The sequence below is a fragment of the Nannospalax galili genome, unplaced genomic scaffold (assembly GCF_000622305.1).
Source record: "Nannospalax galili isolate Female #2095 unplaced genomic scaffold, S.galili_v1.0 scaffold1437, whole genome shotgun sequence".
Lineage (NCBI taxonomy): Eukaryota > Metazoa > Chordata > Mammalia > Rodentia > Spalacidae > Nannospalax > Nannospalax galili.
Genome location: NW_008341050.1, coordinates 278,123 through 289,165, shown reverse-complemented (window position 1 = coordinate 289,165; position 11,043 = coordinate 278,123). Strand labels below are relative to the sequence as shown.

At 44.5% G+C, this 11,043-nt stretch overlaps 1 protein-coding gene across 1 annotated transcript; it reads right to left on the bottom strand.

The window, feature by feature from the left end:
- Positions 1–3,519: 3,519 nt before the first annotated feature.
- Positions 3,520–10,752, bottom strand: Myoz1 (myozenin 1). Its single transcript, XM_008836580.1, has 6 exons — positions 10,423–10,752; positions 9,207–9,297; positions 7,959–8,137; positions 5,406–5,649; positions 4,872–5,037; positions 3,520–4,029 (listed from the first exon to the last, which is right to left on the bottom strand). Exons 2-6 carry the CDS (start codon positions 9,277–9,279, stop codon positions 3,798–3,800), a joined length of 894 nt encoding a protein of 297 aa, XP_008834802.1. The 5' UTR covers positions 9,280–9,297; positions 10,423–10,752; the 3' UTR covers positions 3,520–3,797.
- Between the last annotated feature and the right edge of the window lie 291 nt (positions 10,753–11,043).

Here is an 11,043-nt window from a genome sequence, read left to right as displayed (position 1 = left end):
ATGTAGACCAGGCTGGCCTTGAATTCACAAAGATCCGCCTGCCTCTGCCTCCCAAGTGCGAGATGCTGTCTTAATAAAACAACAAGACTACAATCCTTTTTAAAGAATATTTTTATGTGTATGCATGTATTGCCTGCATATGTGTAACTGCATTCCTGTCGTGCAATGCCCTCAGAAGACAGAAGGGGCCATTGGCTCTCCTGGAACTGGAGTAATGGACAGTTGTTAGCTGCCATGTGGTTGCTGGGATTCAAACCCTGGTCTTCTACAACAACAGCCAGTGTTCTTAACCACTGAGCCATCTCTCCAGCCCCAGGACTATAATCCTTAACCCTTACTGGGGAGGCACTCTAATCCTACGGACCTTAGAATATAATAAAAGTAAGAAGAACTCTATCCAAATCTATCTCTGTCCTACCCACATTACTTCAGCCCACCCCAAAGAATATTTCAACTTTGGCACAATCTCAGAGCTCCTATCTCAGAATATCTAATATAGTATTCTCCCTTACCTGGAACTATGTTCTAAAGGCCCCCACTAAGCGCCTGAAGCTGCAGATAGTACCAAACACTGAATATACTATTTTTTTATACTTGCATATCTATGATATAGTTTTAATTTCTAGAGCTGGTATAGCTTAGTGGTAGAGCACTTGTTTAAAATTCATGAAATCCTGGGTTTGAACCCCAGCACCACAAAAATGATTAAGTTATAGAGACAGAACTGGATTAACAATAAAGTATTAAATATAGCAAAAAAATAGAACAACTGCTGGTGTGGTGGCACAGGCCTTTAATCCCAGCACTCGGGAGGCAGAGGCAGGTGAATCTCTGTGAGTTCAAGGCCAGCCTGGTCTACATAGTGAGTTCCAGGCCAGCTGGGGCTAAAGGGAGACCCTGTCTCAAAAAGACCCCCCCGAAAAAAAAGCATATCTAGGGAGATGGAATAGATCAGTATGAATTTTCATCATGCTAGTAGAACAGTGCGCAATATTTTTGTTGTTGTTCTTTTTGAGGCAGGGTCTCCCTGTAGCCCCACCTGACCTGGATTTGCTATGGAGACCAGGCTGGCCTTGAACTCACAGAGATCCACCTGCCTCTGCCTCCTGAATGATGGGATTAAAGGCAATGTGCCGCCATACCAGGCAAACAGTGTGCAATTTTTTTTAATATTTTACTTATTATTTTTATTTTATGTGTACGAGTGTATTGTCTGCCTGTATGTGAGTGCACCCATGTCATGCAATGCCGCGGAGGTCAGAAGAGGGTGTTGGATTCCCCTGGAACTGGAGTTAAGGGTGGTTCATAGTGGGTCCTGGGAATCGAACCCAGGTCCTCTGCAAGAGCAGTCAGTGCTCTTAACTGCTGAGCCATTTCTCCAGCCCTCAGTGTGCAATTTCACACTTAAAAATTGTTTATTTTAGCTGGGTATGGTGGCACATGCCTTTAATCTCAGCACTTGGGAGGTGGAGGCAGGGAGATCTCTGTGAGTTCAAGGCCAGCCTGGTCTACATAGCGAGTTCCAGGTCAGCTGGTTCTACAGGGAGACCCTGTCTCAAAAAGACCAAAGGAAAAAAAAAATGTTAATTGGTCTTGCTATGTAGCCCTGGCTGGCCTGGAACTCAATTCTGTACCTAGGCTGGCCTCTAATTTGCAGTGATCCTCCTGCCTCTGCCTCCCAAGTACTAAAATTATAGGCAGGAGTGAGCTACTAGTTAAGAGTTTGCAATTCTTTTTTTCTCTTTAAGATTTATGTTTATGGGGCTGGAGAGCTGGCTCAGCAGTTAAGAGAACTGGCTGATCTTGCAGAGGACCCAGGTTTGATTCCCAGCACCCACATGGCAGCTAACAATTATCCATAATTCCAGTTCCAGGGAATCTGATGCCCTCTTCTCTTCTGACCTCCATGGGCATGGCCTGATACAGGTGCACTTACATACATGCGAACAATACACACAAACTCATAAAATAAAAATAATAATTTTTAAAAACAAAGATTTATGTTTATTTTTATTTTAGGTGTATGAGTGTTTTGGTGCCTATGGAAGCCAGAAGAGGGCATTGGATCCCTTGGAACTAGAGTTACTGCTGACTGTGAGTCACTGTGCAGGTCCTGGGACCCAAACCTGGGTCTTCTGCAAGATGAGTAAGCCCTCTTAACTGTGGGCCATCTCTCCAGCCTTATCCTTTGCAATTCTAATCAGGCTCCTAGAAGATACTGATACTGCCAGTCACAGAGATTCTTTGAGTAGCATTATTCTCTGAGACTTCCAGTGGGATTTAGCCCCAGTTACCCAAAGCACCCATTATTGACTTTCTTCTCATTTGCTTATGCTGCTTGGATTTCTGGAATATCTTCCAAATTAACTACTTGCATCTAAATACTTATTTCATGATCCTTTTGGAGGGGGCAGGATACATCCAAACTTGAAAATCTACTTCATTTTAGATTTAGTTGTGTTTAGTTTTCAGCAAGCAGTCTAGCTGAGCTACATCCCCAGGCTCTTGAATCCTCCATAATACATTCTGTAGGTTGTAACTGAAGGTGACCAGGGTAAATATGTCACCAAGGTCCACCAAAATTTGATCAATCCAAAGTATAGCAACAATCTATCAACAGATCATGGGTTAGCTGAATCAGCTCATTCTCCTTAGAAGTTATTCTGCCAGGGCTGAAGATGTAGATCAGAGGTAGAATACTCACCTAACTGTCATGAGGTCCTGAGTTCAATCCTCAACACCAAGAAAGAAAAAAGTATTTTCCTGACTTTGTCATCACATTATTCTTCCTGGTCTTTGTGGAACATAAGAGTAAGCCTGAGATTCTAAAGGGACCCTAAATTTGAGCTAAACAGAGCATTTCTACTAATTCCTACTTAAACTTTCATGTTTTCTGCAGTGGACACCACTGTTATCTCCCTGTGTCCCTCAGACCTCCTCTTGCTGTGCTCACACAGAACCAAACGGACTATCACTAGAGCTGGGTTCACCTGCTTCTTTCTGGATTCCATATGGTGTTCTGTTTCATCCTTTTGGGAATCTATAACCTCTCACATATATATTCCTAAAATCATTCTAGATTCATTTATTCTGTCTAGAAACTTCAGACATGAACTGTTTCTGTGAAGAATCCAAGTAACTTTTACTTCTTCCTTAACAGCCCATTTTCCTCTCCTGGTTTGTTTGTTTCACAACCTCTGATTAGCTACATAGAGAGACTAGTGTTACCAGCATTTCCTAACCACGCTATGCAGTAGCTTCTTAGCTTTGTCTGCATGTACCAGGGTCAGCATGAGAATTTGTTGAATAAATTCTATTGACTAATATGTCATTATTGAATAATATGTCTTTGTATATACCTAATGAATGTGGTTTTGTGGGTGTGGATGTGGGTGTGGGTATGCAGAGCTCAGGTCTGATGTGAAAGTCTGAATAATGAGTGTTTACTATTTAGCCCTAATTGGTCTTTGTGCATTGTTAGCTTCAGCTTTCATCTGCCCTCAGATATGAGAGGAAGAATGAGTTCATTTTCTTGAAGTTTATTGACTGATGGCAGAGAAAATTCCATAAAAGAACAATTTCCATATGGAACAAATAGAATAGGAGCTCGGAGTTAGTGAGGAGGGATGCTTTGGAGCGGGGAGTTGGAGTGAAGGACTGAAAGGCAAATCTCTCCCGCCTCTTTCCCTCTGTTGCCACAAGGATACTGGAATAACAGCAGCGGCATCCTGTTCAGCACTCCCTCTCCAAATTGGAACCAGAGAGGGGAAATGATGCTAATTCCTTGAGGAAACCCCTCACAGCTCCTCTGTTTCTCCATCCAAGGGGATGCCAATATCCACGTTGTAATCTACAGGCTCCCCAGAGCTCAACCAGGGAATAGGTGTTCGATTGAAAGAAGGCCTGTTGGAGAGGTTCTGGTTGTAGAGGACCAGGGGTTCACTCAGCAGAGGCCCCAGGTCAAACTTGGGCATCTGGAAGGTCATGCGCTTGGAGGCCTTCTCATATCCACCATAGGGCATTGCTGTCCTGAAGGGGGATATTATATAATTAAGAATCAGAACCAAAGAAACTTTACCTTATCAGTGAGATACTGCCTGGTTTCAAGGAAGGGGGAGTCTAGAATTGTAGTTTGAAGTTGCTTCTGCACTACTTGTTCTTCTTTTCCTTTAGTACCCTATTTCCCTTCCTGGCTTGCTTATGTCCCCAAAGTTAGTAGTGAGAAAAGGAGTCTAGTGGGTAGTAGTCTCACAGATACTTGTGACCTACACTTAGAAAAAGTGACCTCAAATACTATAGACCCAACAATCTGAGCTCACCTAAATTACAATGTATATCCAACCCCTCCAATTCTACCCTTATCCCAAATGGATAGTGGATGATCTGGCAGAGGAATTAACAGTGGAATACAAAAGCACCTCTGTAGGCCTTCCTTACTCTGCTTTCACAGGGATCTCCTATCCATGGTCTAGAGTGCCCCATTCGAAAAGAACAGTTACTTAGAGCAGAGTATAAGGAAATAGAGTTATACTATAGGGAGAGTAATGGTAACTTGACTTTTAACAGAAGAGAGCCAGAAGCCTTCAATTCCCATCTTAGGCTCAGAAGAGCAGGATGACTTTCCCAAGCCCACACTGCTAACAACCTACAAACCAGCAGAGAAATCTTGCTTTCCAACAAACTTTTCCTTTATCTCACTGCTAATGAAGAAGCTGAGTTAGAGGTAAAAAGCAAAGGCCTTCCTCCATTAAGGTCCCATATTCCTGCCATCCCTCCTCAGTCTCCTGAAATATTTGAACTAAAGTCCCAAGCCAAATGAGGACACAGAACCACACAGTGGAATACATTTAGGTGTCTTCCTACTACCCTACCTGTTGAAAGACTTATATTTGGGAAGTTCAGCTTTGGCCCCATATGCCAACAGGTCAATGCCAAGTTCTACTTTTTGCTGAGGGTCAACTCCCATGGCCCGATCCCATGGGGAAATATAAGTCTTGAACACCGTGACATGTTTTCCTTCTCCGCCTGCCTGGTCACCTGGTATCCATGGGAGAGAAAAGTAAATCAAATTATAGCAGCTCTTAGCTAATGAAAGTTAATCCCATTCTTTGGCACTAGGGAAGTTGTTGGGTCTAGGGACCAGAAGTGGTATATCCTGGGAATTGTATAAGGTTTGTCTAGGGTCAGACATTGTATAATTGTATAAGGATAGTCTAGGGTCAGATCTGTGACTGAATCTAAAAAGGTTTGTGGGCAGAATAGATGCATCCCTATATTCTGGACACCTTCTAGATCCAAGATATCTCTGCTTGCTTCCCTTCTCCCCATATCCAAACCAGGCATCATTCCTGGGGACATTTCTGCTCTAGAGACCAGATGCATTATTTTTTGATGAGAGTACTTGCCTGATCCTGGCTTGCCAACTCCTGCTGCACCAGCAGCTCCTCCTTTGCCAGCCTGGCCCCCAGGACCACCTGCACCCCCAGCTCCAGACTCAGAGCCCTGATGATGGTTGTGGTCAGAGCCATACTGTCCAGCAGAGCCACTGCCCCCTGCCTGGCCTCCACCACTGCTCCCCTTGCTGTAGGAAAACTGACCAGCTGTACCCAGCTGTCCTCCCACTGTGGGAAGAAACTTCTGGAAGTGATCCTAAAAAGAAAGTTCAAAGCAGGGGGAAGGTTAACAATAGGTGTGGAAAATACACAAAGACAGAAGAATGTATAAAAATGAGGTGAGTAGAGACAAGGGCCACCCAGAAGACCCCGAATCTCCAAGACATCTCTAATAAATGCATAGAGGATTATAGGCCTGAGAGGAATTATTTTCCTGAAGAGGTTTAGTTCCCTCCTTATGCCTTAGGGTGAGGCAGCTCATCCTCCACTCCCCTTTCCTATCTTTGACAAGGCAAAGGAAACCAGGACATTTCTTCAACTAAAACTTGCAAGGATGAGTTGCCTGGAAGAAACCAATCTTAATTTGAAAAAAACAGAATGATCTCTGTCTCCTCTCTTCCTCATGTGTCCAACAGTCAGGGCACCTTCTCTCTTCCTCTTCCTCCTCTTCTGTCCTCTTGGTTGCCTATTGGACCAGAACTTCCTGACAGTGAAACTGTAGCAGGTGAAGGGGGAGGGTAACCAAAAGGGCAACATTGTATTCAGCCCCAAAGCCTAAAAATAACCCTGCCAACTCCTTGAGGAGGCGTTCCTGGCCATCTCCCCATGTATACCCCCATGCTCCACCCAGTTGTAACCAGACCCAGCAGAAAGGAGGGCTTCGGCCTCCTAAAGTTAGGTATGACGCACTCAGCATTTTTATTTGCTCCTACATAAGGGCTAATGACAGACACTCCTGCCTTGGCCGATCCATGTGGGCATCTATTTCCACTGTCCCTCAGCCACCCAGAGAAGGTGGAAGAAAAAGAAAGGAACTGGAGAAGGTCTCTTCCTCCTCAGCTGTAACATCCTGTGCCTGGCCCCTCTCCAGTCCCTACTTCTCTTTCTTTGCAGAAGAAGCCTAACTAGAAAATGTATGGTCTTGGCCGGGTGTGGTTGCACTGGCCTTTAATCCCAGCACTTGGGAGGCAGAGGCAAGCAGATCTTTGTGAGTTCAAAGCCAGCCAGGTCTAGATAGTGAGTTCCAGGGCTACAAGGAGACCCTGTCTCAAAAAGACAACAACAACAAAAAAAAAAGAAAGAAAGAAAAGAAAAAATGTATGATCTTAAAGAAACATCATTTTAGCAGGGCATGGTGGCACACACCTTTAATCCCAGTACTCAGGAGGCAGAGGCAGGCGGATCTCTGTGAGTTCAAGGCCAGCCTGGTCTACATAGTGAGTTCCAGGACAGCTGGGGCTACAGGGAGACCCTGTCTCAAAAAGATCAAAAAAGAAAAAAAGAAACATCATTTTAGATGCCTTGTTTGGGATCCCTTAAGGATTCCCCCACAAAAAGAATGATTCAAAAAGAAAATGACTATAAACATTCAAATTCTTCCTAGAAGAATTACCAGATTTAGCAAATAAAATTCCAGGGCACCACTTAAATTTAACATTCAGGTATACAACAATATTTTTAGTATAAATATTGAATGGGACATATGCATATATTAAGAATGTATTCATGGCCAGGCACAGTGATGCATGCCTTTAATCCCAGCACTCAGGAGGCAGAGGCAGGTGGATCTCTATGATATTGAGGCCAGTTTGATCTACATAATGAGTTCTAGGACAACTGGGACTATAGAAACCCTGCCCCCCCCAAAAAAAATCAAATTTAAGTGGATATCTTATATTGTTTTTATGTTCCTAATGCTATGGGGAACATACAGGAAAAAAAAAAAACTATTATAAAAACCTTTCTCAAATTCATGAGCAGTCCTCCTGCCTCAGCCTCCTGGGATTACAGGGATGAGCCACCACTCCCAGATCAGTGTATAAACCCAAAGATCAAACTGAGTACTCCAGATTTTTGTTTGTTTGCTATTTGGTTTTTTTGATGCTGGAGATGGAACCCAGTATCTGTCACTGAACTACAAATTCGGTCCCAGTATTCTGTTATTGGGAACAATTCTGTTATACAATTGTTATTGTATTTTATTTTTTATGTCCCAAATATTGCAAAGAACATACTTTACTGAAAAATTACTGTGTATCTTAACTTCAAACACAGGACTGTTTTATCTGGCAACCCTATTTTAACACTTACCCATACTGGGAAGGAATTTTCTCGCTATGGGTGTAGTATTCCTCATGCCTTCACTGGCTGGAAGATGGGGACTGAATTTTGGAAATGGCTGTAAGTCACCCTAGAGCTGTTGGGCACTTAATAGATCAAGGGATTTAATGAGCTTTTAATTTTTCAGGGAGAGGAGGTTGATGGTATTTGGAAAGTCCAGGGCCTACTAAGAAGCTGCCAGAAAAGGCACTGGACTTTGAGAGTGTGGTTGACTTCCATACTCACCATTGAGCTGTCAGAAAAGACATCAGGGTGGTTCTCATAGATAAATTTCTCCACCCGCATCTGCCGCAGCTTGAACATCTTGGAGCCCCGGTTGGTAAGCAGTGACAGCTCCTCCAGCATCACGTCCCTAGGGACACTGATCTTTTTGCCCAAGTTCAGACCTGAACTGTCCCGTCCTCCTTTCAAGAGTCAAGATAAAGAGGAAAATAGGGTTTTCTGGACTCAAACTGCAGACAGCACCCATGTCTAAGTATGTGGCCTGGAAGAGATCCCTCAGAGGGCAGATACTATCTGTGATGTCTGACCGTGGTCTGTCTAGATTATGAGAAGTTTTAATTTCCTGCTTTGGAGTTAGAGACAATGCAAGGGAACTAGTATGCAGGGCAGAGACAGTTGGAATACTAGAGTAGAGTGACAAATAGTGTCCAAGGGACATGAGTATGGAGTGGAGGATAAAAAGTATAAAACATCGCCAGGCCTGGTGGCGTGGCACATGCCTTTACTCCCACAATCCCAGCACTTGGGAGGCAGAGGCAGGTGGATCTTCTGTGATTTCGAGGCCAGCCTGGTCTACATAGTGAGTTCCAGGGCAGCTGAGGCTACAGGGAGACCCTGTCTCAAAAAGACCAAAAAAAAAAAAAAAAAAAAAGGATCATAGACACAGCACTGGGAAAACCACAGCAAGGGGAAAGTTGATTAGCCAATCCCGTGCTTATCTCTAAATACAGATTCCTGTCTTAACTCGTTTCCCTTTTCTTTTCCTCAGTGAACTCTGGCTCCAGAGGTATTGGGAGAAATGATCACATGCATGTACTCATGTTTACCCCCAGGGAGCATGCCTGCACAGTTTCCTATTTTAAGTACTTACACCAGTCCCTTAGCTCTGAGGAAAAAATAAGGAAGTTAACCATATGCTGAGGCCTAGTTTGTGTCAGTCTCCATCCTATTTTCTTCCTCAAACATACCTCACTGGCTATGGGTCCTGTGGTCCTGGACCTGTGTTGAGTAATATGGCAGGGTGTTATCTTGGAGTACAATGTGAAAAGGGCAGGAAGATGAATAACTATTGAGTCCTTCCTGCTCCTTTCTCCTTCCCATCTTACTTCTCAGTCCTGTGCCCCACCCTTTACCACTGGGATTCCTCTTGTTTTTTTGCCCCCCCAATATATTCAGTCTTATGTTATTTCCAGGACTCTTGAGTCAGGGATGCTCTTAATCCCACATTAGGTAGCCACAAGCATGCCCTACCTCCAGTGAGTTCCATGATCAGCTTGCTGGATTTCCTCCTCTTGTTAGGTGCTGGGGTTCCTGAGAGCGGCATTGTGGAGATGGATTTGACCTGGATGGAGTGGGAAGCAGGTTTGAAGGATGGACAGGGACTGGGAAGAGTGAGCACTTCTTAATTTAGGGTTAAGGAGTTAATTTCAACAGATTTTCTGTTTCTTTTTTTTTTTTTTTTCAGTGCTGATGATGTAACCCAAGGCTTTAATGCGTATCATGCAAGCGCTCTACTGCTAAGCTATGCCCCCTGCCTCAGGTTTTCACAGGAATGTGCATTTTCTCCCAAGATAAAATTCAACTGCTTTAGGGTTTCTATTTTCCTTGGAAGTAAAACAGGTGGTACAGTAGCACTCCCTTTCCCCATCTTCTACCAACTTCCTGTGGATTGCTTTATATAGTTCCTTTGTAGAATCAGGAACATAACTGGGGCTGGGGATGTTTAAAAGACAACACAAGCAGTGCATTGCACCAGGATTCATGGACCTGGCATGATTTGAAGTCTTTATTTGTATTGGGATATCAGACTACAGCTATGGCTCCAGGCTCTGGTCTGTCCTCTCCTTAGTCTTCCCTTAAGGCCCAAGGGAGTAGAGAAATGTTCTGCCAGTGTTGAGGAGATTCAGCCAGAAAAATTCTCCATAGGAAGGAGAGGTTGTTCTTCCTTGGGGCCAACTGGAACCTGGCCTGCGAGGTCATGGTGTACTCCTTGCTCCTTCAAGTCACTCCCACCCCAAGCTGCAGAGTTGGAATGGAGAGTGAACCAGGGGCATTTGAGCTGAGCTCTGACACATGTCAGTTCAGCAATATCATACATTTCTTGACTGTAGTGAAATGAGGGAGTTCAGGAACATTGTAATAAGATCTGGCTGTGGATAGGAACAAGCTGGGAAAAAAATATACAGACTCTACCTCCTCCTGTCTCAAAATCATAGCTGCAACTCTACAGGCTTAGTGGGATCTCAGACCCCCTTCTCAGTTAATTGGGGACTTCCCCACATACCTCCATCCTTCTGACTTCTTAGGCTCTCTCTTTCTAATTCTGTGGCTCCCCTGAACTGGATAGCTGGGAGCTGAGCAGAGATGGGGAGAGAGGCCACTCCCCCAGAATCAAGAATCACAATTGCAGACACAGAAGTCAACAGAGTGGGCTCTAGCCCTTCACCCCATAGAGCTGCCGACTTACCTGCTGCTCAGTTGGTGGTCAGCTCTCCCTGGGGTCCAACAGCTTTGAAGGACTGAGCTGCTGTGACCTGAGAACCTGAGCTGGGCAGCGTAGGGGCAGCACTGGCAGTGGGGGAGGGAGGATGGTTATTAATAGAGATGATGAGCACAAGCAGCTCAAATGGCACAGGGGGTACTGAGACCCTGAAACCAAGATCCTGCCCTCCTTGCCCAGACATTCAGGAAAGGGAGAAAGGCCTCTGGGATTCTCTCACTGGGCTATCTCAGCCAAAGATCAGAGATCTCCCCTCCTCTAGGACCTTGAGTCTGAGATCCAAAAAAAGGATTGGGGGGGTGGATTGAAGACAAAGGAAAAGAAGAAGCAGGCAGTAAGTGGGGGCTAGGAATTCAGAGTGGGCAAGAGAACCTAGAAAACATGCTTTGTGGGCCACTCAGAGTCATTCCAAGCCAGGGCTGGAGGGACCCATGTGTGTATTTGGGGGAGGGGGTGTGTGGAATTAAGGCCCTATATTTGAAGACAGAGTGAAAGTCCTCACAGTGGACCTGCTCATTTAAAATTCCTGGATAGCTTGGTCTTTTCTCTGAGAAGGCTAGACCTTGGCAGGATAAGGAACCAAGTTAG